The sequence below is a fragment of the Paralichthys olivaceus genome, chromosome 2, assembly GCF_024713975.1.
Source record: "Paralichthys olivaceus isolate ysfri-2021 chromosome 2, ASM2471397v2, whole genome shotgun sequence".
Lineage (NCBI taxonomy): Eukaryota > Metazoa > Chordata > Actinopteri > Pleuronectiformes > Paralichthyidae > Paralichthys > Paralichthys olivaceus.
The window spans coordinates 22,597,472-22,623,946 of NC_091094.1; the positions used below are offsets into that span (position 1 = coordinate 22,597,472).

General features: G+C 42.6%; 6 protein-coding genes across 6 annotated transcripts in view; 3 read left to right on the forward strand and 3 right to left on the reverse strand.

The window, feature by feature from the left end:
* The window catches only part of zhx3a (zinc fingers and homeoboxes 3a), a 45,020-nt gene extending 37,291 nt beyond the window's left edge, over window positions 1-7,729 (reverse strand). Inside the window, exon 1 of the mRNA XM_069512014.1 lies at window positions 7,619-7,729. The gene's annotated coding sequence lies outside the window, so the exon portion shown is untranslated. The remainder of the gene's footprint in view (window positions 1-7,618) is intronic.
* mafbb (v-maf avian musculoaponeurotic fibrosarcoma oncogene homolog Bb) lies at window positions 320-2,349 on the reverse strand. The gene has a single exon (XM_020087127.2). The coding sequence runs from the start codon at window positions 1,917-1,919 to the stop codon at window positions 933-935; it is 987 nt and encodes a 328-aa protein (XP_019942686.1). The 5' UTR covers window positions 1,920-2,349; the 3' UTR covers window positions 320-932.
* On the forward strand, window positions 2,480-9,183 carry LOC109645832 (DEP domain-containing mTOR-interacting protein). The gene is made up of 9 exons (XM_069512046.1): window positions 2,480-5,875; window positions 6,015-6,193; window positions 6,306-6,429; window positions 6,939-7,117; window positions 7,311-7,526; window positions 7,602-7,739; window positions 7,835-7,905; window positions 8,604-8,708; window positions 8,794-9,183. The coding sequence occupies exons 1-9, from the start codon at window positions 5,793-5,795 to the stop codon at window positions 8,917-8,919; spliced, it is 1,221 nt and encodes a 406-aa protein (XP_069368147.1). The 5' UTR covers window positions 2,480-5,792; the 3' UTR covers window positions 8,920-9,183.
* A 302-nt stretch (window positions 9,184-9,485) lies between these two features.
* Window positions 9,486-13,460, forward strand: adnpa (activity-dependent neuroprotector homeobox a). The gene is made up of 4 exons (XM_020111496.2): window positions 9,486-9,621; window positions 10,132-10,243; window positions 10,529-10,621; window positions 10,717-13,460. Exons 2-4 carry the CDS (start codon window positions 10,136-10,138, stop codon window positions 13,030-13,032), a joined length of 2,517 nt encoding a protein of 838 aa, XP_019967055.2. The 5' UTR covers window positions 9,486-9,621; window positions 10,132-10,135; the 3' UTR covers window positions 13,033-13,460.
* Window positions 13,461-13,964: 504 nt separating this feature from the next.
* On the forward strand, window positions 13,965-16,782 carry LOC109645834 (bcl-2-like protein 1). Its single transcript, XM_069512058.1, has 3 exons — window positions 13,965-14,122; window positions 14,740-15,387; window positions 16,137-16,782. Exons 2-3 carry the CDS (start codon window positions 14,860-14,862, stop codon window positions 16,275-16,277), a joined length of 669 nt encoding a protein of 222 aa, XP_069368159.1. The 5' UTR covers window positions 13,965-14,122; window positions 14,740-14,859; the 3' UTR covers window positions 16,278-16,782.
* A 2,909-nt stretch (window positions 16,783-19,691) lies between these two features.
* Window positions 19,692-23,881, reverse strand: gata1a (GATA binding protein 1a). Its single transcript, XM_020086547.2, has 6 exons — window positions 23,734-23,881; window positions 21,873-22,087; window positions 21,284-21,790; window positions 20,710-20,855; window positions 20,473-20,598; window positions 19,692-20,364 (listed from the first exon to the last, which is right to left on the reverse strand). Exons 2-6 carry the CDS (start codon window positions 22,084-22,086, stop codon window positions 20,077-20,079), a joined length of 1,281 nt encoding a protein of 426 aa, XP_019942106.2. The 5' UTR covers window position 22,087; window positions 23,734-23,881; the 3' UTR covers window positions 19,692-20,076.
* Between the last annotated feature and the right edge of the window lie 2,594 nt (window positions 23,882-26,475).

Consider the following 26,475-nt stretch of genomic DNA (forward strand, 5'->3'; position numbering starts at 1 on the left):
GTGGCTGTAGTCCGCAGCGTGCACAAATAAGTCGGTTTACTTCCTGATTTATGTAAAATATGCACACACTGGCATATTTCAACGCCTTGATTTTATTTGGCTTGCAGAAATATTATGTTGGATGGAGCTGCTTTTATAGATTTTGTAAGTTCAAGTTTTGGGGATAAAAACATTACAAATGTTGAAGTAGGTCTCATAAGTATAAAAAATTACACTGCTATGGTGGAAACTGCAAAGAAAATGGTGCATGTGAGTCATATGTTTTACTGTAAGGACCATTATTTTGTGGAACAGTAATTTGTCAGCAGATGAGACACAGTTTTAAAAAGTCACAATAGGTTTATTGATCCATAGTAAATGAAAAACATTAGATGAAAAACAATTTACATAATTGTATATTATATTTAAAAGAAAAGTCAACAAGGAACACAGTCTCTGTCCAGCAGAATCAGATTCGTAAAAATAATATGAACGTCATTTGTAGCATCAGTTGTTTTTTTGAGATGTTTTCTATTTTAGGGAAGCTGAACACAAAATATAATTTGAGCTTCAAAAACCAAGCAAAGCAAAGAAAAAAAAAATCACCAAAACAAAATTTGAGCTGTAACTGAAGCTGAATGATTAAATTCATATATTCATAAAAGGGAATATTCTCTGATTTCAAGTATCTCCTTTCAGACAAACTGCAGATATGTCTGTGTAAAATAAAAACATCTCACACATGTCCTGCATGCATGCTTCATACTAATTTACTATTCAGACCGTGTTGCCTGGTTGTATCTATGAGGCTACAATAATTTCAGTGACAGCCTTTTGTCCAACATGAATTAAAACTCGATGCATCCACGGGGCTGTGTGTCAAGGAGCAGGGCAGCTGTCAACATAAATGCCTCCCTGTGGAAAAGACTCAGTTCTGCAGGAAAGGAACAAACTCACATTAAATACTCGGGTGAGGAAGGGTTGTCACTGGTGGACCCTGTTTCGTGGTAGCAGTTGGCACCGGACAGTTTCTCACATTTCATTTTATATGCGTCCCTCTCCCGCATCAGTCTGTTGAGTTCGTGTTTGAGCTGCTCGACCTGTGACACCAGGCTGGTCTTTTCATGCTCCAGGACGTGTTTCTGCTGGACGCGCTTGTAGCGGCAGGACTGTGCGTAACCTCTGTTTTTCAGGGTCCGGCGCTTCTGCTTCAGACGCATCACCTCGTCCTTGCCGAGGCCTCTGAGGAGTCGGTTCAGCTCCCTGACGGACATGGACACCAGCTGGTCGTCTGAGAAGTGGACGTCGGCGTTGGATCGCCTGTCGTGGCGGCTGTGCGGCTGCTGGAGGTGATGGTGCGCACCGTAGACCTGCGGGTCCTCGGGCGACTGGGGGTCCGCGCCCTCCAGCTCGTCTTTGAGATAGGGGTCTTGGCAGTGGCTACCGGGTATGCTTTGCATGTCGGGGTGACCTGTCAGTCCCGGATAGTGCTGGACAGACTCGTTCAGGTTGCCGTACCCTTCGTATTCGGCTTGGAAAGGTGGCGGATGGTGGCCGTGGGGCGCAGCCGGGTGTCCCTGCTGCGCCGTGGCGCCGATGAGGGCCTCCACTGCGTCCTCGGGTGTAAGGCCAAACGCTTGTGGGTACATTTGCTGGGGGTAACCCCCGTTGTTAGGTATCCAGAACTGCTCACCCCCGGGGTTATTTCTCTGCTCGTTTGGATTGAGGTTTGGCGAGGAGGGCACCGAGTTGCAAGGGGTGCTGCCGGGGGTAGAGGAGACAGAGTCTGGTCTCTGGAGCTGGTTGCACGGCCCGATGAAGGAGCGGTCCACCCCCTGCATCGCCTCCTTCTTTACACCGAACTTCATTAGGTCGAAGTCGCTGACGAAATCCATGGGTGTTTTCTGCAGTCCCAAATGTGAATGCGCCTCGGCGGTCATGTTAAATCACAGAGCTCCAGAAGTCCACTGCTTTTTCATGCAGTCAGCGAAGGTGCACTCACTTTGGAAAAAATGCAGTAATTCCGAAGTTCGATTTCAGCTCAGGAGGAATAAAACGACATGCGAGCGGAAAAAAACGCTCCACAGCCTGTCAAATTGTGCCGAGTGGACACTCTGCAGCGCGCAGCCCTCTCGACGTCAGGAGCCACAAAGTAAAAAGTCCACTGATGCTCTGGCTGTTCAGGAGGAGCGCACTTATTTCATAAAGCTGCATTTGCATGATGTCACGCCTTCCAGACTACACCTCCACGCTGCTCTCCAATGAAAACACGGTAACGAGGATGATTTGCATAAAGGCTGCTGCAAGTCTATCTCCACGAGCTGCTCGCGAGGATCGTTTGACCGAAACCTATAAATGCACAGAGGCTCACATTCTCTTTCCTAAAGCGTTTTCTCTTATTTCACCGGTCCTCAGTGTTTTACACGATAGTATATTTATCTAGAAGTTGTTTTTCAATTTCCAAAGGTCCAGTCAAATTTTTGTTTTGTTATTTTAAGTGAATTCACAGTAAATGTATAGGGTTCATTAGTTTGCCACAAATCTATATGTATTATCATCATCATTATTATTTTTGTTTTATAATTAAATACAATTGGGATTGTTGTTTGACTCCCATTTGTTTTATATGTATTTGTATTATCTGTGGTGATAAACAGGCTGCCACGACTACAATATTTCACGTCAACAACAGAAACCAGGCTGCAAGACAAATCATTTCACACCTACTGCGTTTGAGTGTGTCCCTTCCTTAGTCAGCAGGTAAATACTGACACCTTGTGGCCGCCAGTCCACAATACAGGAGTCTCTGAAGCCTACACCATAGCAGTAACTGCAAGTGGGAGAAATTGTATTTGTTTAGCCAAGCTTATCTTTGATGAATGAACAAATTGAGCATTCACCAGAAGTCACTGTCATCACATCACAGGGCCCTCTTGCTCCCTCCATGTTCGGTTTTCCTTCATTTTAATTATATCATTATTACTTTGAATGTATAAATATAGATTTCTCTAACCGCTCTGTCATCCCTGTTTTCACAGTTCTGATGTGATGACCTCTGTAGCTCTGTAGGACTACATACTGTGTGAAACGTGTGTGGGAGAGTCTTTTGACACTTGTTGATTTTACAGCAGTCGACCCTGAGCCCCAACAGCCACAGAAGCGGCTACAGGTTTTATCAGAGCAGCTCAGCAGCACAGCTCTGACACCTTAAACATTTGTGACATGTTTCAGGCCCCCCTCCATATCAGGGTCTCCTGTGTGATTCAGGGTTGTCACCACCAGTGGTGAGTAGAGGCGACAAAATTGTACCGGATCTCAAATAGTTAAGCAGCCTTCCTGCCCTGAGGTGACCCTCTCGGGCAGTGCTTACTCCAAACATAGTGAAGGCCTCACAGACAAGAGAGAGGACTCCAGCCAAAACCAATAGGAATTGCTGCTTGAGAATTGCGAGGAATTGTTTTGTGCAGCTCTCGATGATGGGAAGAGCGGAAAAGAGGAGACAGTGTGACTGAGTGAGGATGGCTCAGGGACATACACTAGGATGTGTGCCAGCAGGGCAAGGTCACGGTATGTGGTATAACTTATGTTAATGATACGATGCTAACAGCCTAAGTGCACATCACCAGCAGACAGAAGATCATATTTCACCACAACACGCTTGTGCAAAAACAGTCACACCTCCTACACAAAGCTTTATTTCCATACACCAGCCTATAACCAGACACCTTTGTCCATACAACCAGTGGTGGGATGGAACAAAGTACTATTGTTTTGTTACTGTACTTCATTTTTCATGTATTTATTTTTTTAGGCACGTTTGACTTTTTTTCAACTGCATATATCAACAAATATCTGTACTTTCTACTCCACTATTTTTTTTACAAAGCATTGCATTAGTTGTTCATATTTTTATAAAGTATATTTCAAGGAAAAGCAATACTTTACACAAGTATAAAAGTCAATGTGGTACTTTGACTCTTACCTGAGTACATTTGTTGTCTATTTCTTTGTATTTGAGTAAAATACACCAACCTGTAACGTTTGCATATGACCAATATAGTGAGCTAATGTTAGGTCATTATCTAAACATCAACAGCTCAATAAGCTCGGATAAGACATGTGGTAAATGTTACGTGGTCTGTATTTACATAGAGATATTCTTAATGATCGCTCAAAGCGCTTTACAGTACCCATCCACATACACACACTTTTTCTATGTCAGCCTTTAGTATCTTGCCAAACAACACTTCCGCATGTGGAATGGGGAAGACTGGGATAGAACCACCTCTCTGTTAAAAGACAACCCGCTCTACACCCTGAGCCACAGCCGCCCCACAATCCACAAAATCTATGTACCTGGTAATTTAAGGATAATCCAGCAAGGATGGAAATACTGTTTATTTTTGTCAATAAATACCACAGAAAGATGAAAAATCTACTATGCATCAGTCTCCAAATCCGTCCATCCTTCCTCTGTCTGTAGCGTTGAGCCCAAAAGCTTATTTGTCCCTAATAAAGGTTGTCACAGATATAAGCTTCCATTTTTAAAACAGCGGGGCACTGTGGTCATCAGAGAATGTTACTTAATCATGAATAAAGAGTTTATTTGTTTGAGAGTATTTTCAACAGTAAGACAGTGTATGTGGGACTAAGATACAATAAACAACAGTGTGTGTGTGTGTGTGATGAGGACACACACAGACCCTGTATAAAGGTAAGTCCCATTCATGTGTCCTTAATAGCTGAACTACAGTATATTTGGCTACATAGAAAACACTTGATAGTAGGATCAATTTATTTCCTGTTTTAGTCTGTTAATAGGATTTATTGACAATAACAAAAATACAGAATATCACTTAAAGTGTCCTTTAAGGTTAGAGCTAAAGTTGGGCTGTAGTTCTTACAGTTCTATTGAACCAAGATTGACATGCAGCCTGAGCGGAGGTGCTGCTTGAGAGGTTGACCTTAAGACAGAAGGCTTTTTTTGTATTCACGAGGCACACTTACGTAACCTGCGCTGTCACTGGTTACAACACTGACTCTGAGAATAAACACCACACAACGAGTACTGTCACTGACATGACATTCTGCTGCCGAAAGAAAAAAATCATACAATGCCGCCTTATTTTCCACTTTTAATGTGACCATATTCAGATTTGTCTGGCGCTGACAGGCTGACACACAACAGTGTCTTTTACAAAGCTGTGACTCCCTGTAACAACCTGGATAATCCCGGGATCTGTTTTTGACATTTTCAGAAATAATTGCACAAATTTTCTGAAGTAATTTCTGTGCAGAGTCTTACACTAAAACAAACAAACAAACCCTTCAAACCCAGTGTCAGAAAGCCCAGCCTACATCAATGCATCCATTAACTGACTGTCACTGGCTAATTAGCACCATGAAGGCAATCATCAAAGGGCTATCATGTGGATTTCAACAGTCTTTCATTTGATGCTTTCAAGATGATAAGACATGAAAGTGGACAACAGGGCGACGTCTAGGACGCCATAGTACGTACTGTTACAAAAGCCCAGAAGAAAAATTGAGTGACCGCTTCAGATAAGAAAAAATAGAAAAAGATGAATTTAAACATTGAAGTTACGGGACAGTGTTCAACCAGGATAACTAGATTCTGTGGTATCACGTATCTCAGCAGAGAGGCAACACATACGTTCATCTCTCTTTTTGTATACACAACATCTATCCCACATGACAACAGGGCTCTGTGTGTTTCCGAGGCTATTTTGTAAACACAAAGGGGCACAACTAAAAGTGATTTTCACTTACTCTCTCATCCAGAGATAACAAACATGGAGCGAACAAGTAGCATTAGGAGAAAAGCCATGGGTAGACAACACAAGGCTGAAGTCATGATTGCTGGAGAACAACTCAGGTATGAGCAGAGGGGGAAGAGGAACTGAAAATATAAACATGTAAAATGTGTAAAATTCTAATTTGAGATTTGAAATTTAAATTCACACGTGTGGCTGTTGTTAAATTAATATTATGGTGAATTTGAACTTAATTTCAAGGTTGAGACTTCACGATGGAAAACAGATCAAGGAGCGACGCTACCACCTGCGCACGTATCCCAACTGTTTCGTCGCACAGGAGCTAATAGACTGGCTGGTGGGCCATAAGGAAGCTCCAGATAGAGCAACAGCTGTCTGTCTCATGCAGTACCTCATGGACAATGACATTGTTCATCACGGTAAGAGGGGGCAAAGAGCTGCAGCAAAGAGAAATCTATATCTGATTCTATACATTTTAGACACAGTACAACTTTCAGGTGTTATTTGAAACTTTGTGTTTACTTTTCTTAGTCTGTGATAAGAGGTCATTGTTCAAGGATGCCAAACTGCTGTACCGTTTCCGGAAGGATGATGGCACTATTCCCTTCAATTTAGAAGTTAAGATCTTCATGAGAGGACAACGGCTGTATGAACAGTAAGAGCTGCTGTGTTTGAGCTGGAAGTCGTTATGTCAGTCATACTAATGATCACATAGACACAAGAGCCCGGCCGATATTCATTTTAGGGGCGGATAGAAAGACTCTTATTAGGGAGTAAAATATTTTCTGATACTGATGACCCTTATGACAGAGAAATGTTATTAAGGCTAGATATTTTACAGTTTTACCATAAAATCTAATATAAATAACTGGACATAAAAGAAAACACAAATACAATCAATATAAAGCTTAAATTGAGAAAATTAACCTTTTTTCATAGGATGTAAACGTAAAGTGTATATGCACATCTTTTATAAATAGTTCATGCTGTAAGATAAAGGTTTTCATTTTTGGGCACATCTGCAAAGATAAATGCCGATATGTCATATATGGGTCGGGCTCTAATACATAACGATATGATTAAAAAATCCCACCTTGCAAGATTTTCAAAGTTTGTTCAATGTTATGAGAAACCTGACCTGTGTTTTTGTGACTGTTGCGTCAGCCTCATAGGGGAGAAGAACTCCATTCTGCAGCTGAGAGAGGAGCATGGTGTTGCATATCGGCGTGCCTTTCCTGGCTGCCAGCTGATTGACTGGCTCCTTCAGAACGGAGAAGCAGAAAGCCGGCGTCGGGGCGTGGAGTTGTGCCGTGCATTGCAGGAGCATGGAATCATTCAGCATGGTGAGGACAGCAATAATTTAAACTTTGATGTATGATAGTAGAATATGAGCAGGCCATCAGTGGCTGCAAGCAGTGGGTGGCCAACTTGGAGTTTAGCAATCTAAAGCAAAAACTGTGGAAAATCATGTAATTCTTGTTTAATGTTTCACTGCATCTTTGTGCTCTCTCTGTCTCCCTCTCTCACTCCAACCAGTGGCAAATAAACATGACTTCTTCGACAGTGGACTACTCTATCAGTTCTGCATCAATTTTCGCCGCAGACGCCGACTATCTGAACTTTTAAATGAAGGTGAGCAAGACGACGACACTGAAAGTGTGGCGGTGTCGACACAACAAGACAACCACTCGGACAGTCCATTTGTTGTGCGCAAAAACCCACCCCAGGAGGGCAACAGTGCTTTCCACTATGGTAAAAAAATACATCTCTACACTCTTTGTGAACAATAATTACAGCATGGTAACTTCACTACTGATTCAATTATAGTGGGGTCAAGTACAGACCTGAAACCAGCGCAGGGTGGGCGCAGGGGAAGCTTGAATTCCCTTCAGCTTCACTCTGCTGGATTTCCACCTCTGGCCCAGTTATCCTCCGCCTCAGTGGTGAGATGTAACCCTAAATCAGGCAAGTGCATAGTTCATATTCATCTGATTACTACTTTAGTATATTCATACTTTCTTGTGAAAGCGTATAAACGAAAACTTTTCATGATTTTACAGTCCTTAAAAGACATTTCACATGTGAAGAATTATTGGCGCCTGGTGCTCCCTTCATCAAGAAAGTGTTGACGGTGAGTTGCTGAGCTGTTTATGAACAATTTTATTGCATTATTTCCATTTAACCTGGACATTTTTCCCTTTAATGTCTAAAAGTGGGTATACCATTACGTATTATATACTCTCTGTTTACAGTACATTATAATTTGCCATGTCTGTGGTATTTTCTATTATCAGTACCTGCAATTTCATCCAATATGCGCAATAATCCTTGTGTCTGTTTACATCGAATTTAACTATTTATTCAACATGTAATTTCATTCAGTTACCTGCAATATCCTAATGTCTGTTTGTACCATAGTTATCTACTCACTCTTTTACTTATATTATAACTACTTTAGACAGCTTTTATACATACTCAGCAAACCATAGCGATTGTATTTGTGAGCTAGTTGCAAAATCATTTTACTTCTTTCAACTGTCCACTTGTTTAGTGTGTGATGTGAATGACAATAAAGTGAATCTTAAAGTCTAAATTACTATGATGGAATCCTTCTGAGCTTAAGCTTTTGCCAACAGGTTCAGTGATATTTAAAAATAAAATCATTCTCATTTATCCCCTGCTTACAACCAAGAAGAGACACACTACGCGTCTTCGTAGACATTATTTCATCCATGTGAACAAATAAAGTTGTATCTGACTACGTCCAAACTATACAGAATCCATTTGATTCCCCCTGAATGTGTGACGTCTCTCTCACCATGATCACAGGTGATAGGAGACCCCCTGGGCTGGGGCTTTGTCGTCAGAGGCAGGGCTCCCTGTTATGTTCAGGCCGTTGATCATGGAAGTCCAGCAGCAGCTGCTGGAGTGAAGGTTAGAAACATGTACACACGTGAAACACAAAGAAAACGGACATTTACAGAATCATCACCTATGTACCTGATGTGATCGTGTGCAGGTGCAGCAGTTTGTGTGCCAGGTGAACGGACAGTGTGTCCTCGACCTGGACTACAGGACCATGACCAGACTGGTGATGACTGGACCTCGCATTGTTGTACTGGAAGTGATGGAACCACTGGAATGACAACAACTCGTCATCACCTCTGATTCTTTTGGCATCAGCTGGATTTTAAATGTCATGTTGTTGAACAGATTTCTGAGGGGGCAGAGGTCATGAGCCCATTGACGGAAAACAAACAAATCAGAGAAATGTTTATCGGAGCAAGATTGAACAGTGCAAATGGTTGTGTTTTTACGATCCTGAATGAGCGAACAATAATGTATGTTTTTATAACAGAAAATAAAGCATTGTAGTAAGAGAACCGCAATGAATACAAACTTTTGGCCCTTCATCCTGCGCTCCCGGCTCCCTGCTACGACTTCCGTCTTTATGTCGTCGCCATTTTGGATTGAGAGTTGGCTCACTTGTGTTAGACAGTGTTAGCTAGCAGGCTGGCCTGACCAAGCGCCAGGAGTGCTCGGAGGACATCGGGTGCCGGGTGGTGCCGTGGCTGTGTCCACTGTCGGAGTTTACTGTTTCTCGTGACACGTGCATCGCTCTGCGCCGGCTTTTGTCCCTTCAGCTAGCTAGCAGCAAAGCAGATGTGACAGCTAACTAGCTAGCGTGGTTAGCTAGCCAGTCGTGGCGCTGTAGAGAGCATCAGCACCGGCTCCGAGGAGAGCGAGCATCCAGCCTGCACGTCCACGATCAGCCTCTCAACACCTCCGTTCACCATTTATGTAGCGAGGCGACCCGTGTGAAGCTAGTCTTCATACGTGCAGAGAGGTGAGTGAGACGCATCCACAGATCTATGTGAAGATGGAGAAATAAATGCCATGCATCGCTAGTTGCTAAGTAGGTGGCCAACTGCGGGCAACGGGGCTAAGTTAGGCTAGCACAGTTAGGCTAGCACACAAAGCAAAACACAGCATGGTCTGTAGAAGTCTCATTCCGGTGATCACTAGACACGATGGAGCAGCACAGGTCGTAGATCTGCTCCGTGATCCAGTACCATTGGTCAAATGCAGTAATGCCATCAGCGTGGAAGGATAGCGTGAAGCATGTTTACTGAGACAGCACCGGGCCCCGGGACAAACCAGAGCTGAGATCATAGATGATCATATTTATCATAATGAGCACATTTACTGACAGTGGTTTAATGAATGGAGAAAAGTCTTGAGAGCCCGTTTCACCCTCTTATGATGTTAGTGTGTGAACTGTGTCATGTTCTGTTGAATTGCATTTAAAGCGTCATTGGAGCCCAACTCTGACTAAGCTGTGTTATTGTTTTTCAAGAGAGATGTATCAGCTCCCAGTAAATAACCTCACCAGAATCAGGAGAGCGAGAAAACAAGTGAAGAAAGCACTCGGAGACATTGGACTGGAGTTCTGCAAGGAGGCTGCAGAGGTGAGTATGTTTTACCAAGGTGATTCATGTTGGAGAAGCTCTAAAAGTGAATTGAGGATCATTACCTTTAAAGAAGCTTATATATGATTACCGTTAAGTTTAAAGGTGAGAGGGTTCAATTTTAATCTCTGGAGTTTCTATGCCAACTGAGGAGAATTTGTAAAAAAAACCCAGTGTAAGATAAGTGTTGTTTGATGTAAAACAATACACTTTGCACATATTGACTATACTTTGACTCACTGAGATTAACAATTGTGTGTTAATCTTTACATTTTAATTACACAGGAGTTCAAAGAGTTTTGCCCTAATGAGCAGTTTGTAAAGGGCAGTCTCTGCCTTGATATCTGCGGATGGGATCCATCATATTCTAAAACACAGGTAAATATCATTTTTGTTCTCCAAAATGTTTTTAAGTTGTTACTCACAAATCCATGTATTAATGATATGATTTTGTTCCCCTGATGTCTTGTTAGGAATACAGGTCAAAGCCATTTTGCTGCACAGAGTGCCCGTTTTCTTCCAAGTACTACTCAGGCTACAAGAATCACTTCCGCAATGTACACAGGAAAAGCTTTGACAATAAGATTCTGCTCAACTGCCCATACTGCTCATTCACCGCAAGCAAGAGAACTTTGGAGACGCATGTTAAAATATTCCATCTACCCAGTTCAGCACGGCAGAGCATTGGGAGCACACAGAGAACTGCACTGCAGAAGACGAACAAAACGTATCTTGATAGAATCAGACAGGGAGATGGTGTCGAGAGAGCAATGTACTTTTGCAAAAAATGCTCTTTCCGGGACAGTCTGTACAATGTTGTGAGAAGGCACATCTATAGGGAACATTTTCAGCATATTGTCTCACCATATCTTGGAATAGTTTCAGAATCGTCTGTCAAAAATGGTGCAAGCTCTGTCAATGGTAACAACATCCTCTGTAAACGCTGCCAATTTTCCACTCGTAACTACGAGGCTCTAGTACAGCATGTTATAGAGTACCACGAGCGCATTGGTGCTCAGGTAACCACTATGATTGGACATGCTAACATTGTTGTCTCCAGGTCCCAGACCCTACCAGCTCCATCTATGATCATTAACAGGGGCCACACAATTAGAGCTGAATCAACAGCACAACCAGTTATAGGATATTTGAAGCCAGTGGCCCCTGTTGTTAAAAATCAGGCACCCATTGCAGCCAAACAGATGCGGGCCACAGTTGCTTGCAACAACACTGTGACTGAAACTAATGCCGGTGGTGTATGCACAGCCCAGACACAGAAGTGGAAGATATGCACAGTTTGCAATGAGCTTTTCCCTGAAAACCTTTACAGTGCTCACTTTGAAAGTGCACACAAGGCAAAGAGAGTGTGGGCACTGGCTAAATACATCATGAAAATCCACAACTTCACTAGTAAGTGTTTGCTTTGCAACCGCTACCTGCCCAGTGACACTCTACTCAACCACATGCTAATTCACGGACTCACTTGTCCCCAGTGCCACTCAGCTTTTCACAGTGTTGAGAAAATCATGGAACACAAGGCTCAGACTCACCCCGATGACTTTGTGGGACCCCCGGGTGCATCGCCGCTAACCTTCGATCTCACTATTAAACAAGACAAGTCCTGTAATGTTCAGCTTGTGGTTCTCACATTTAACATGAAGGAGTCTATCAATGGTCAAGATCAGTCGGCACCTGCTCAGAATAGTGTTCCACCTCCTGTCAAAGTAACCACTCAAAGAATGATTGAGAACAAAAGTGAACAGCTCAGTCGAGGTTTATCTTCAACAAAAAGTGAAGTACGTAAGACGCTATGTCCGCTGTGTTTCACCATCCTCAAAGGTCCAATCTCTGATGCTTTGGCCATGCATTTGAGGGAGAGGCACCAAGTGCTCCAAACAATGCATCCTGTTGAGAAAAAGATGACATACAAGTGCATTCATTGCTTAGGAGTGTACACTAGTAACATGGTGGCCTCCACAATAACACTGCATCTTGTGCAGTGCAGAGCAGTTGGAAGGAACCAGGCAAGCCAAGGCTTCAAGTCGGCCTTGACGCTTAACTCGTCTGGGGCTGGCTTTCTCAAGAGGCAGCCACCAGTACAGGCCACATCCAATCCCAAGAGGTTAAAGCTAAGTAAGGACGCAAGGATTTCCTCAACAGCCATCGGAAATCAAGCTGAATCTGATGGTCTTGCACTGGATCCAAGAAGCTATGAGCACAAGACATATGAAGCCAGGAAAGATTTCCTAACAGCCTACTTCAACCGTCAACCATACCTTTCTGCTCAGGAAGAGGAAAAGCTCTCTGCAAGTCTGTGGCTGTGGAAATCCGATATTTCTAGTCACTTTGTAACCAAGCAAAGGATGTGTGAGAAACACTGTGAGACCAAGCAGGTGTCTGTGCTGCTTGGCTTTGACATGCAGGCACTCAAGAAAGTTAACCATGAGATGATCTTTGAGGAGAGCAAACTCGTGGGCACCTCGGTGGGCAGACCTGGAGGCCTGAAGTCTGGCACTCCAAGCACACACCAAAACAAGCAGTGTGAAACACTAAACTGTACCTTGAAACTTAGCACAAACACAGAGACCATTTCTATTGACTCCGACAGTGAACCAGAAACCGAAGAGAGACCAGCTGAGAATGGAAATGTTGAAATGACCCGAGAAGAGAATGTAAAATCCCTGGAGCCTATAAACCTGACAGAACCTGTAAACACAGACGAGCCTTCCAGCGAGAAGGACGGTCCATTGCAAGATGGGAAAGCAAATGCTTGGATGACTTTCTGTTAGTTTTCCTGCTTTGTGGTGTGCCTTGGTGGAGCAACAGTTCATGTTTAAAGGAGTGTATTAGCTAAGATGAGAGGACAAACTACAGACACTTAAATATCAAATGATGTGTCACTAAAACTCTATTTCCACACATTAACCACGTTAGTGGTGGAAACAATGAAAGGACTGCATTATAGTGCATAAATATACAGCATATGTAAGTGACATTGTATATATTTGAGCCATTATTCTTTGTTAGTCTCTTCATGAAATCTGTGTTATTCACTGGTTATTCACAAGACTTAGGATGATATCAACTTTACCTACTTCTATAGTTTTTTTTCTCGACTGACAAAGAACTGTAACATGTCGTCATTTCACATTTAGAAAGTGTAGAATATGCTTATTGCTTATGTACACATTTTAATAAATGTTTGTTTAATAAAAAATATATTCTTTTTTTTCTACACCAATCACTGTCTGACAATTATCTTTTGGGCCAGGTATTGTCCAAACTGACCGCTGCTCAACGCATGATGCAGCGCAGCCTCAGTAAGTAGAGCAGCAAAATAGTTTTTTATGATAGTTCTTAATGGAATTAATGCAAGATAAATAATGTAAGGTTACTATAAATGTAAATGTTTTGACATGTGTTCAGGGCACTGCAAGAGGAAGATTATATTGTTAGTAGAAAATGACATTTACTGATTGGATTTTAGGAACAAGAGTTAAATACTGCTTGCAGCTCATCCATGGTTATATCATTAAATGGAAATCTTTATTTATAAAGAGTGGTACTACAGTAGACTGCAGGTTTGCAGTGAGTCCATCCTCATTGGTCAGAGACACAAATAAAGCAGTGTCTTTCTTCAACCATTCTGGCGTCACTCCACGGGCCCCCTGACTTCCTGTTTGCCTCCGACGCTGATTGGCGCAGGAGCAGCGGGAGGGCGGGACTTCTGGCGGGTACAGTAGCAGAATTGGCCAACCGCCAGCGTGCATCAGCGCCAGTCTGCAGCCGCAACAATGTCCATATTGTGTCTGCAGGCTCACGTCCAGCGTTTAGTGACTCCATAGCTGCAGCCTCCCCGAGAACCAGCCCTGAGCAGCAGTAAGTACACATGTCAACCATCGAGCAGAGCCACGGATGCAGCTAGCGGGATTTTTCATGCGTTCCCCGTGCACTGTTAGTAAACAGCTAGTTAGCAGCAGAGGCTAAAGCTGGTTGTATCTACGTGACCTGCAGCTGTCAGCGAGGAGACGTTGCCATGTAAACGCACATATTTGGTTTAACGCACATCGGAGCGATTGAATGATCAGTTATTTGATTTCACAATGCTAACCCTGCAAGTCAGCTGGTAGCTCACGTTTGTTGGGAAATATTTGCCCCATGGTTTGGATCAGATGTTCTGATCATCCGAGTCCTCCTGTGGTTTCAGTTCATGTCTGCAGATCAGGGGGGAGTCTATTTTAGTTTAGATTTACTCATTATCATTGTATTCTAATGCAGTACGTGTATTTGCACTAAAATATAATCTCACCAATGACAATGTGACTGATTGAAAATATGCAGATTGGATGAATTGCACATCTCTACCAACTCTCTTGGTAGAAATTCATATATTACAGAAATGAATGGGAACCAGTGGGTGTTTACAGCAGCACAAGTTGCATCACGTGTCCTGACATGAACTAACATAACCTTCTCTCACCCCTGGCTGCTCCCAGACTGCTGCTGCGAGGAGAAGAGGCTCTAATGTGGCAGGCGACAGAGTGAGAGGAATGGCAGAAGAAAGTGTTGGATCTGACTAGGCTGGCTGTGTGTTGGAGCTTCACACTGTGGACATAATGTCGTACAGCAACAGAGAGCTGGTGGAGTTCTTTATCAGTTACAGGCTGTCTCAGAGGAACTATCCCACCTCTCTACTGAGGCCAGAGGATGCTGGTGGGAGGACTGAGGGAGACAATGCCACCTCGGCCGCCAGTAATGGCTTGCTGGTCAACTGCAGGGACAGGTGTGGTGAGCAGGGGATGCCACCCGTCACCCCGAGTGGTGGCGTGGAGGCCGTGAAGGCAGCTCTCCTAGACTCTGCTGAAGAGTTTGAGCTGCTGTTCACGCAAGCGTTCAGTGAAGTTTCCTTGCAGCTCGACATCACTCCTGACACAGCCTACCACAGCTTCAAGAATGTGATGGATGAGGTGTTCAAGGACGGAGTCAACTGGGGACGTATAGTGGGCCTGTTTTCTTTTGGGGGTGTGCTGTGTGTGGAATGTGTGGAGAAGAATATGAGCGAGCTGGTCTCCCGCATTGCAGACTGGATGACCATGTACCTGGATGAGCGCATCAGTCCGTGGATCCAGAGCCAAGGAGGCTGGGTGAGTCTCCGGAGGGTGGACCCAACGTGCATCCTCATGTGTGACACAGACTGTGGGTGATCCAGAACCAATAAGAAGCAGATTGGGGTTTGGCCGTAATGTGACTCGCTCAATACAATCATTGTCAATATCATTCTGAAATTCAGCATTTTAGTTATTAATTACAATCTTTCAGTTACAGCGAGGAGTGAGCTATCAAATGAAATTATTAGTGCCACAGCAAAGCCTGGCTTCCTGATACTTTACATACAAATGAACCCACATAAATTTTACACAGTGAAGTTTACAGATTTTAAATGTGGGGAAACAAAGATCACAGCTATGAGATCAGTACCATGCAGTGGCAGATTCTGTGGGTTGAGGGCCACTCAAACCGCTTTTCAGTACAGCTTTGCCGTTCACCCATTCACACACACAGAGTTCATCTGTGCTGCACTTCCTCTATCACACATCACTCATACACTGTCAGCGCAGCATTGGCTGTCAGGGTTCCACTGCAAAATAAAAAATACATTTGTCAGATTTAATTTTAAACAATTTCTGGATTATTTGCTTTTATTTACAATATGTAACAATGTGAGTAATATGTTCAGTTTATTATGTTTATTAGAAAAAAGGGAGAAAAGAATGGAAAACAACTATACACACCATTTAATGTGGATGGATAGGAACCTAAATATTGCCTCATAACAAAATTCTTCTCCCACTTATTGTTTATCTGCCTAAATCAAAATTCCTTTTGATTCCAGGACTGCTTTGCTGAGATTTTCGGACAAGACGCGGCTGCAGGAGCGCGGAGATATCGTGAGACCGTGAGGAGAAGGCTGCTAGTTGGAGTGGGGGTGCTAACAGGAGTGCTGATCGCGATGCTCATCGCTAAGAGACAATAAAAGTGCTGCATATCGTTCACCACGGCACACCCTGTGTAACGCTACGCCAACAGAAATACAACTAAATAGTAAATGTTTACAAAAAGCCCAGTCTGCTCGTGCACTGACAGAATGTGGAAGGCTGAAGAAGTTTGTGAGAGTATCTATAACATGTAGCTTGGTGAGCTCATATGCTTCCCACCCGCTTTGTCCTGTGTCTTTTATTGTTTTGAAAACAGAGCAGAGATTTTCACCTGTTACCGGCTGATAACTCCAGAGACTGGAAGTGCTTTAAATGAACCTGATAAGCTAAGAAACAATGGGAAAATGTAGAGCTGGATTGATGAGGCTGCCTTTTTTAAATGTTTTTCTTTGTGTGTTATCCAAGGACCAATTTTTAATACCTTGAAACTGACAGAATATGTAGGTTATATTTCCTTTTCACTGTGTAATGCTCAGCTCCCTTTGTTGGCCGTACTGGAGTTTAAGGCATGCTTCGAAAAAATAAATAAATATATTTATGTTTTTCTTGTGTATTTATTCCATTTTTTCTTTTATCGACTGTAAGCAATGTGACAAACATGCATCATCAATAAGTTGCTTGAAACCACTAAACTACAACAGTTTAGCTTTATCATCAGTCTGGAATAAAAAAAAACCTTATGTTTTTTACAAGCACAGAGAAAACACATTTACAGTAAATGAATACAGGCCTGTGGTGGATCCTACTGGAGATGTACTGCATTATCACAATTGTCGAACAGGATCATTTCTGGGTCAAACTGTTAAAGAGATACTCACCACACCCACACATGAATGAATCAAGCATAAGTATATCTCAAACAGTTCAAAATACAATTCCACACCGACCTTACTTTAAATACATTGTCTTCCACACATTATCAGGGCATGGAATGCAGAAAAACTCTTTATCACTAACATATATGTATACTATGGTGGAAGAGTCTGAAAAGTTGAGGTGTAACGTTCTCTATCAACCATGTAGATGGCAGTGGAAACCACACACATGCACATATATGTGTGTTTTCTATTTTCAGCAGAGCTCAGGCTTTTTCATCCTCAACAGTCATGTCAGTTGGGAAAAACATTAGCTGCAGTGTTGAGTTGTTACCATCTGGGGGCGCTTATAAACCAGAAATTTCCAAATAACATTACTCACGCTGTAGGCCATGCATTTAGCTCTAACTTGTTTCTCACTGTGGGGATGACATGATGTAGATGTACGTCTGTCAGTCAGAAATACATCTGGTTCTTGTTGTTTAGCAATGATTTAAACATGAGTAGATGATCTGAGACAAAGATTCAAATCAGCTTGCTTCTCTGTTGTAAACTCTTCTGCTACAACTAAGCCCAGAAGTGGCTGAATGTGAGCAGAGACAAGCAGTGAGTTTGAGAGAAAAGGCCACTAACTGACGGCCGTGTGAGAGAACAGGAGCGGGCCTGTGGTCTCTAATCTATCCTTGTCATTTGTTGCCATTTCCCCAGAGCAGAGCTGGCAGCTGCGGCAGATAAACAGCAGATAGAGACAGTTAAGGAAGAGGATAAATTATGGACTCACTTGTCAACTAATATTGAATTTAGACATTTCATTTCTTAAATACTGCGTCTCGGGATGACTTTAAGAGATGCTACAAATGCATGGAGAGGAAAATGAAGGAGCTACTCTGTTATACTGTGATTTAGGGTAAACCTTGGGTAGATGTGATAAACGGACTCTGATAGAAACCCCTCGTCTAACAATAGACAGGTCCTCACATGCCATCATCAGGCAGGTCCTGAGTGGGTAGTTGAATGGTTGACTGGTAATGAAATTAAAGAAGAGAAACTAAGAGGACATCACACACATGCGCGCGCACACACACTGATAATTTACAGATTTGTCTCAAGTGAAGTGTTCTGTGTGCCCACAGATTATGAAACGTGGATTCATTCAACCCAAACCCACAAATGTAGAGCCGCACCGATCCACCTACACTGTACAGTAACCATTTGTTGGCCTTCAGGTGATATATTAATTTGTTCATCATAGCTCTTCTGAGTGTCATGTCTGAATACCTACAGTGCACACGGTGCCCCTCTCTGACTAACTGACAGGGAGTGTGAGAGCGGCAGTGCCAGCAGCAGGTGGATGGTTTGGCGTCTGTGGCCTCAGTGATAACTTATCAGTCGCTCCCCAGTCCTGAGTGAGCTACCCATGCCCTTCTGCTGCTGCTGCTCAACATAAAACGTTCACTGCACACACTGTACTGTACATACCTCAGGGCTGTGTTTACTGCATGGCTTTTATATCAAATGCTGAAAAAATAGATCTTGGTGGATGATACGTTTGATTCTTTTTTTCTTTGTTAAGATTTCAGCTGCCTGTTTCTGTAAGGTATTGAGAACATTCCCCCAAAAGGTCAAATCTAATCAGTGATGAAGTTCGACCAATAAGAAATTGTTTTATCAGGTTCATTGACTGTGATACTGTGGATGTAGCACGATCACAGAAGCTCAACATGACTGAAAATGTCAGGCTGTAAAATTATCGCTAAAATGTGCTTGATAAAGCATTTTCTGACGCATCATTACTAACTTACTATAGACTACCTAAGATCATCTAAAGTTACAGTAAATACAGTAAATAATGTTTTATATGTTTATACATTAGTAATTATAAACCTGTGATATAATATAGATCTGACAGGAGCCATTCTCCTGCATTATAAACGCATTTGTTTTATATTCACTTTTATACTTTCACTTAAGTAATATTTTAAATGCAGGACTTTTACTTTAATTGGCATATTTTTTTTGCATTGTGGTATTTTTGCACAAGTTAGGATCTGAATACTTTAATTGTCTGTACCGATCAGAACAGGGACATGAACACAGTTCACCTCAGGGCGTTAGAGCCCTTTCGAGTTTTCTCTCTTGTGTGTTTCAGAAGTAAAACCTCTCCTCCAGAGTTATGATATATGTTTCGAAAAACGTCCGCTTGGCCTCTGACCTTTCAAGCGTGACATTTGAGTAGAAATTTTATTCGTGACAACCCCCCCCCCCCCCCACCCCCCCTACCCCTACCCCCGCGCAGCCTTCTCCTCGTGAGCAGATGAACACTGATGAGTAATAACAAATACAAACATGACCTTGTGTGTGCGGTTGAACTTGGAGCCCACTCGTTCACCCGCTGGCTGCTCTGATCTGAAAATACAACCAGGTGTAAGTGTTACACTTTAGTTGATTATTTGCCACCTCAGTGGAAAGGAGGATTTGCATACCCGCTACGTACAATTACACTGTCAAAGTGGAGCTCTGACCTGTACAAAGAGACTATTATACCTGAGCAGGGAGGATAATAACACCACACAGGAGACTTTAACTGTGGTCGGTACCAATGAAGTGAAAATTCAAATGACTTTCAAAACAAAAGCCTTTATAACTCCAGCAGAATGAGTCACACGTTTATTAATTTCTCCGCAAAGAATTCAACATAGTAATATCAATAAAGCAAAGACAAAACAGACCCACGACATCCCTAAACTAAAGCACTAATTTCACTTTATGAATAATAAAAGAGACACAACATGGCTGTCAGATCAGACTTGTGATTGTATTTACAGCTGAGATAATGTGTTTACATGTGCAGCAAAGTGATTAACTACAAATCACTACAAAATTATGTTTAATAGAATACAGTGAAAATATACAGAAAACTCCGTTCAGGGGGCATATCAGCCTAGAAACACATATGTACAATACCACGCTAATAGGTACCAGGCAGGTGCACTGATTCCTGGATGTATGACGGTTCGTTGTTTCACACTAGTGTGGGCACCATGCCAGTGTTGAGGTGGTGTGTATAGGGTAGGGAGGCAGAGGGGTGCAGAGGGGAGGGTGCTGGAATGAGATGTGGTGCGTGGCTGTAGGTCAGCAGAGTCCCGGGGCCGAGGGAATAGGGCCCGCAGTTGTCGTCCAGAGAAGCCGGCTGGGTCATCTCAGAGTACTGATCAAACATGGCCGCCTTCTTGCTCTTCTTGTTCTTGTTGGAGACTTTTCTGTTGCGTGTTTGAATGCCCTCCTTCTTCATGGTGAGGGGCCGATTGACCTGGGAAAAGAAAATTTATATCTTTATGTACAACCAGGTTCAGGGGGACGTTTCTGGATTTATTTGTAAAGACTATAGTTGTGTATTTTAAATGATTGGCTGACTCACATTGTGCAGTTTGAAGTAGAGTCCACAGGCGTTACACACAGGCTCTCCATTGGCGTTGCGTCTCCACAGCGTTGTTGTGCTTGTGTGACAGTTGGCACACATTGTACCTGCACGCTTACTGACAATCTGAAACACAAAATCGTGAATAATCTGAATATGTAAATTGATCTGATAATAACAAATCACAAATTGAATTGTTTATTAGGGAGCCAATCAGGAGCCCTCAGTGGATCATACCAGTCTTTTCTTGGGCCTGATCAGAGGTCTGTTTTGTCCATTCATTTTATGATACAATCCACAGGCATTGCACAGGTAGTGGCCTGTACCATCCCGACGCCACAGAGGGGTAGCAGTGGCTCCACAGTTGACACACTCTCTGGCCTCTGTTCAGAAACAAGCATACATAATTATTACTTCATGCTTTTGATAAAATCCTCATGGTGGATCTTCATATGTGCAATTATTTTAAATATATAAAAACTATAACAAAAATATTCACCAATATTCTTCTACTGTTTTATTTAGACTAATTGATATATATATATAAATATTTTTTTTAATTTTTTTTTAACGAAAGCTTTATTTCAAATCTGTTATCTAGTCCATTCATCTGTATTAATTTGCTGTTGCCCAGTTGTTATAAAACTGTAGAAATTCAAATTTCAAAGATGAAAAGTTTATGTTTTGACCTTTTGGCCTTAGATCTACATTTCCATGACAACCAGGCAACTCCATCTGCTGAGGAAGGTCAGGATGTAACTGAAAGGTCCAGAACCTTGTGGTGAGATGTCATGTCTCAGTGCGTCCTCACCTGGAGTGGATATCCTCATCTTGTTGCGGAGTTTAGGGGAGTACGAGGGGCTGATCCAGGCCCCGGGGCTGGAGTACAGAGCAGCAGAACTGTACTCCTGCGGGCCAGTCATGTACGAGCTGTAGGGGCTCAACATGTGTGGGTGGGAGTGAGATGATGGTGTGTACACACTCCCAGTGGCTGGTGTCAGATTCAGAAAGCTGCTGCTGGCACCCGACCCTCCCAGCGGACTCAAACGCTCGATCTTTAGGGCCTCCTGAAGCCTGGGGCTCTCCCTGTTCTCTCTGCCCGGAGAGGAGTATCCATCTCTGGAGGCGGCGAAGGAGGAGCTGAGTCCGGGAGTGTAGATGGAAGTCGGGGGGTGTGAGTGCAGCAGGGTCTTGGTGAGAGGACTGCTGCTCCAGGTGGAGGCTGGGGGGTTGTAGGGTGAGCTCAGGGAGTGGGTGGCAGGCACGTCAAGGAGCTGGAGGTTGCTGAGGAGGCTCGGCGAGCTGAACACAGGTCGAACTTTGAAAAGATTGACAGAATAGATGATGAATTACAGGATGGGTGTGGGGGTGAATTTATAGGGAGTGGTTGGGGCACTGACCTGAGCTGTGTCTGTAGGTGGATGCTGCTCGGCTGTGGCTTGGGTTGGAGAAGAACGAGGAAAGGCCACTGTAGTCCGAGTCCTGGCCGGAGAAGTAAGACTCACCCTCCTCCACTGGAGGCAGCAGGCCGGGCTCGGAGGAGAAACCAGCGAGAGCGTCTGAGCTGAGCAGAGCTGGAGACACCCATTGGGACTGCTCTGAGGAATCCTCCATACTGACAGGGAGAGAACATGGTACAGGTGTAAGAAACCAATGGCACCTTTTCTGTCAAATGCATAATGTAAGGATCATATAGATGTTTTTGTCACGCTGGAAAAGAATCGTGTGACCAAAAGGCCACAGAAAGTCACAACTTTGTGATTTACAGTAACTTTGATTGAAGCAGACACGTTATCACTTCAAAACAACCTGTGAGGTTATCAAGGATGAGATCTCTCGACTGTAGGTTTCTTCAAACTTCCTTTTCTAGGATCCTCTTTTGACTGTGGCTGAAAGTTAAAAAAAACTCTAAATATACGGGTCTATAAATGTTTTGATGCAGCCAATGACCAGGCAGTTACTGAGTGGCCTTTCTACAATAGGTGTGTCAAAATGCAACAGATACAGATATAAATATGTATATACGCCCTCACGGAGGCTCTGCCGGGTGGACAAACAGAAACAAACTATAGAATAAAAGACAACAAAAAAGCCTGAAGTTGCCAGCAGATAAAGTGAGAGTGTTAACGACACCTCTCTCACACACCATTGTCACACCAGTCTTCTAAATGTGTGACGTGTGTGCTGTGTTTTAATGAACTAATTGTTCAGTGGTGGTGTGTTTAATTTTACAGGGCATAAGAAGTATTGTAACACAAAAATTATTCTTGAGGCGATAATAAAGCATGAAAATCAAACATAAAAAGCACATTTGCTGTCCTTTATAAAAGTAATAGGTGTAATAGAGATATATAATAGCTCAGGGTGGTAGAAGTGTTTAATGGGAACTTCAGAAGCAGACAAGGCCACTGTCATTCCATATCTTTAGAGGAAAAAGATGCGGCTCATTGTGTCTGATAACGTGTGAGAAAATCTGATAGACAGCATTATAGTAATGCTAAATATATCCAGCTCCACTGATACAACATGAAGCTAATCTCATCTGATTAATAGAAATCTGTTAAATAGGAAATAAGAGCCATGTGAAAACACAGCAGCAGAGCGAGGCAGCAATGTTGAGCTGATGTTTCCAAAGAATACTGTTCTGAGAAACTAAGAAATCAAAACAAAGACTTTGATTATACATGTGTTTATTTATGATGTATTGTAAGGTGTCCTTGGGTGTCTAGAATGGCACTGTGAAATAAAATGGATTCTTATTATTTTTATTATTCATCATATTAAGATTTAGATAATTTTCAAACTAATTCTCAGACAAAAGCATCACAAAGAAACATTTTGAATTAATTTGAAGTGAATTGCTGTTGTGCAAATAAAAATTAATTTAACATTTCACTGCAAAACATCTAAAACCATAATAGTACTCTGTCCAAATTAAATGAATCACTCTTTGCTAAAGACCAATGGAAATATTTTCGAGAGAAAAAAATGTAATAATAGAAATTAATAAATATTTGAATGATTTATTGAAGTTTAAGCGAATGAAGGAAACAAAATTTCCATCATTCCCAAAACCAAACTCCTCAGTCCTCATCTCCCTACAAGTCAGTTAATCAAGCAACAAATGGCCTGAAGAGATATTAAAAAGTCTCAAATGCGCAACTGTGTTTTCATAAGCCAGATATATTTTAGCCAGATGCATGGTGTTCACTGTATAATCCTGAGACCAACAGGAGACAAACAGCGTAAGGGGTCACCTACCTTGGTGGGTGTCCAGATGATCGAGGTGGGCAGCAGGATTTTACCAATGCAGCCTGCAGGTGGACGGTTGCACAGCGTTACTATCTCTACCTCAGTGTAGGCGGATGGCTACAAGAACAACTTCTCCACCCTCAAGCAAAGTTCAGGGCTAATAGACAGTTCGTGGGAGGGGTTGGGGGTAACTTTTTTTTGAAAGACACACCTCTTTGGTCCAGAGAGAGAGAAAAGTTCAATATATTTACATCCCCGGGTTCAAAATACTGCCTAACTGTGTGATTAATTTGCAAATGCCACAAATAAAAGTCTCAGTGAAGGTTTTTCAGCTTCTGAAGCATGTTCTCAAGGTGAAGGAGTCGGCTTTAAATCTTGGTTCCTCTGCTCTTCCTTTATAGCAGTGTGTGCTGCAGTGTGGTGCTGATGACATGTTTGTATCTGATGATTTCCACATATAGAGCTCCTCCACATAGAAAAGTACATCCGCACCAAACCAAGGTGTAGTTGGTGGACAGAAAGGAACAGAATGAGTTTATTTCATGTGATATCTATATATGTAGGACTTAATGTTGTACATGACACATAAATTGTACATAAATACAGCATATGTATCGCAGCAGATCCAGGCAGGATGACTGGTGCTTTCTGTCTGTTGATGAAATGTGCATACTGCCTGTGATAAGGCCGAGTCCTCATGGAAAAGAGTTTGATGGACATTTGAACAAAGCAAATATTAAATACAAAGACTCAATTTCTTTGTGGTCCGGCAGAGCTTAGAGTGGAGCACAGTAATGCAAATCAAGAGAAGAGCTGCAATCATGGGGGAGAGATATGGTGCGGACATGGCCTGGCTGCGCACAAGCCCAACACTGTCCCTGTCATTTGCTATTCAAAGCAGTTCCCCAACTTTCCTTCGTCTTTGTCCATTTACAGTTTTCAGGGAAATCAGGGGGAAACAGTTGAGTAGAATCGAGGCCCTTTTTTAAATTTGCAATACGTTTTTGCAAAGTAAGCAGCAGTTAATTTGAAATGGTGTCCCACGGAGATGCATATCAATGAATAGATCATTCTGACAGCAGCCCTATATTAGAGTGCCCTGTTTACCTAAACTTGTCTCTCTATCTACAGTTATCTTTCTACAGTCGGTATAACATTTCTGTTGTCTGCCAAAAGAAACAAACTGTTTAATGCTGTGTACAGTTAAGGTCAGTAAGTCTGAATATGTCCTCATCAGAGCTGTGGCTTCTGCATGTCCGCTGTGTTTTCAGGGAATGTGGAGAAACCTGTTACCTGCTGTAATAATCACTGACTATAGCTGCTTATATTTTGAAATTTAGCTCCATTATGTCTGATCCTGCGTCGTATGTAGCCTCATTTGATCAAGTTGTATTTCGCTGCATTTAGATATGTCAAATTCTATTATACTGGGATCAATTATTTTTAATGGAGCCAAGAAAACTCCATGTTTATCTTTTATTCAAATGGTCACAAAGAATAGTTTAGACCTCTAAAATGGGAATTGTTGACTCCCCATTATTATCTGCTGTTTGCAAGGAGGCTGTTGATAATACTATACATATTATATTGGCTTGCCATGACAAGATGATAAATTTGATTCTTGTTGTTCTGGGTTTGTACCCTCATGGTTGATGCACTTATTGGAGGTGGCTTTGGATGAAAGCGTCAGCTAAATGTAATGGAATATATGAAACTATTTTGTCACTCAGAAGAGTGCATACTTCAACCAAGGCACAACATACCCCCTATGAAACCAAACTGGAATTCTATAGATCCAGATTTTTATTTGGATCTGCACCAGATTGCAACACTCAGCAAATATCAGCTAACCCCTGAACATTTCAATTTTTTACTGCACCAAAGTTTATTGAGTTCTTTGAAAGCAGTAAGGCTAATTATCTTATTCTGTACAAAGGTTTATCCCATTTTCTCTCAGTTGCATGTATCTGTCTCTATGCACAGTTTTGCAGTGGAGACAAAAATATTAAAACTAAAAAAGCCTGATGCTCCCACAGTGTGTGTGAGTAATATTATGAGTAGTGGAGTGATATGAGTTCTCTGTGGCGGTGCGGACAGCTGAGCAGGGATGTGGCTGCTGCCGCTCTGCTCTGCTCTGATAAGAGCCTATCAAGATGAAAGAAATAAGCCAGGAATTACAGGCCCCGCTGCTCACTGTCATGCAGCAGCACAGACGTACACACAGACCCAGAGGACATTGCAGCACATCCGTGGTCGTGCCATATTCCCTCACATGAGCCTCCGTACGCACATGCATTGACAGACACGAGCACAACATGCCTGTTCCGTTGACAGTATCTCAACAGAAGCAGTTTGATCTGACACTGGAGTGTGTTGTTGGACAGTTGGGAGGTCTTGTGAGTCTGCTGTAGCCGGGGGACAGACAGTATTGTGTGTCACCAGTGGACTTTGGGGACAATTTTCTGATTCCCAAGAAATGGGCTTCTGGGTAGGCGTTGGTCTTATCTCTGCCATGCAGGGCTACAGAGACGTACCCTGGAGGGCTCTTTTTCTCTCTCACACACACACACACACACACACACACACCCACACACACACTTACACACACACACACACACACACAGACACACACTTAGTGAGGATATTCATTGGCATAATGCATTCCCTAACCCTTAAGCTAAACTAAACTTATTCTAATCCTAACACCAAGTCATAACCCTGTCCTAATGTCCTCACTCCATATGTTAAAGG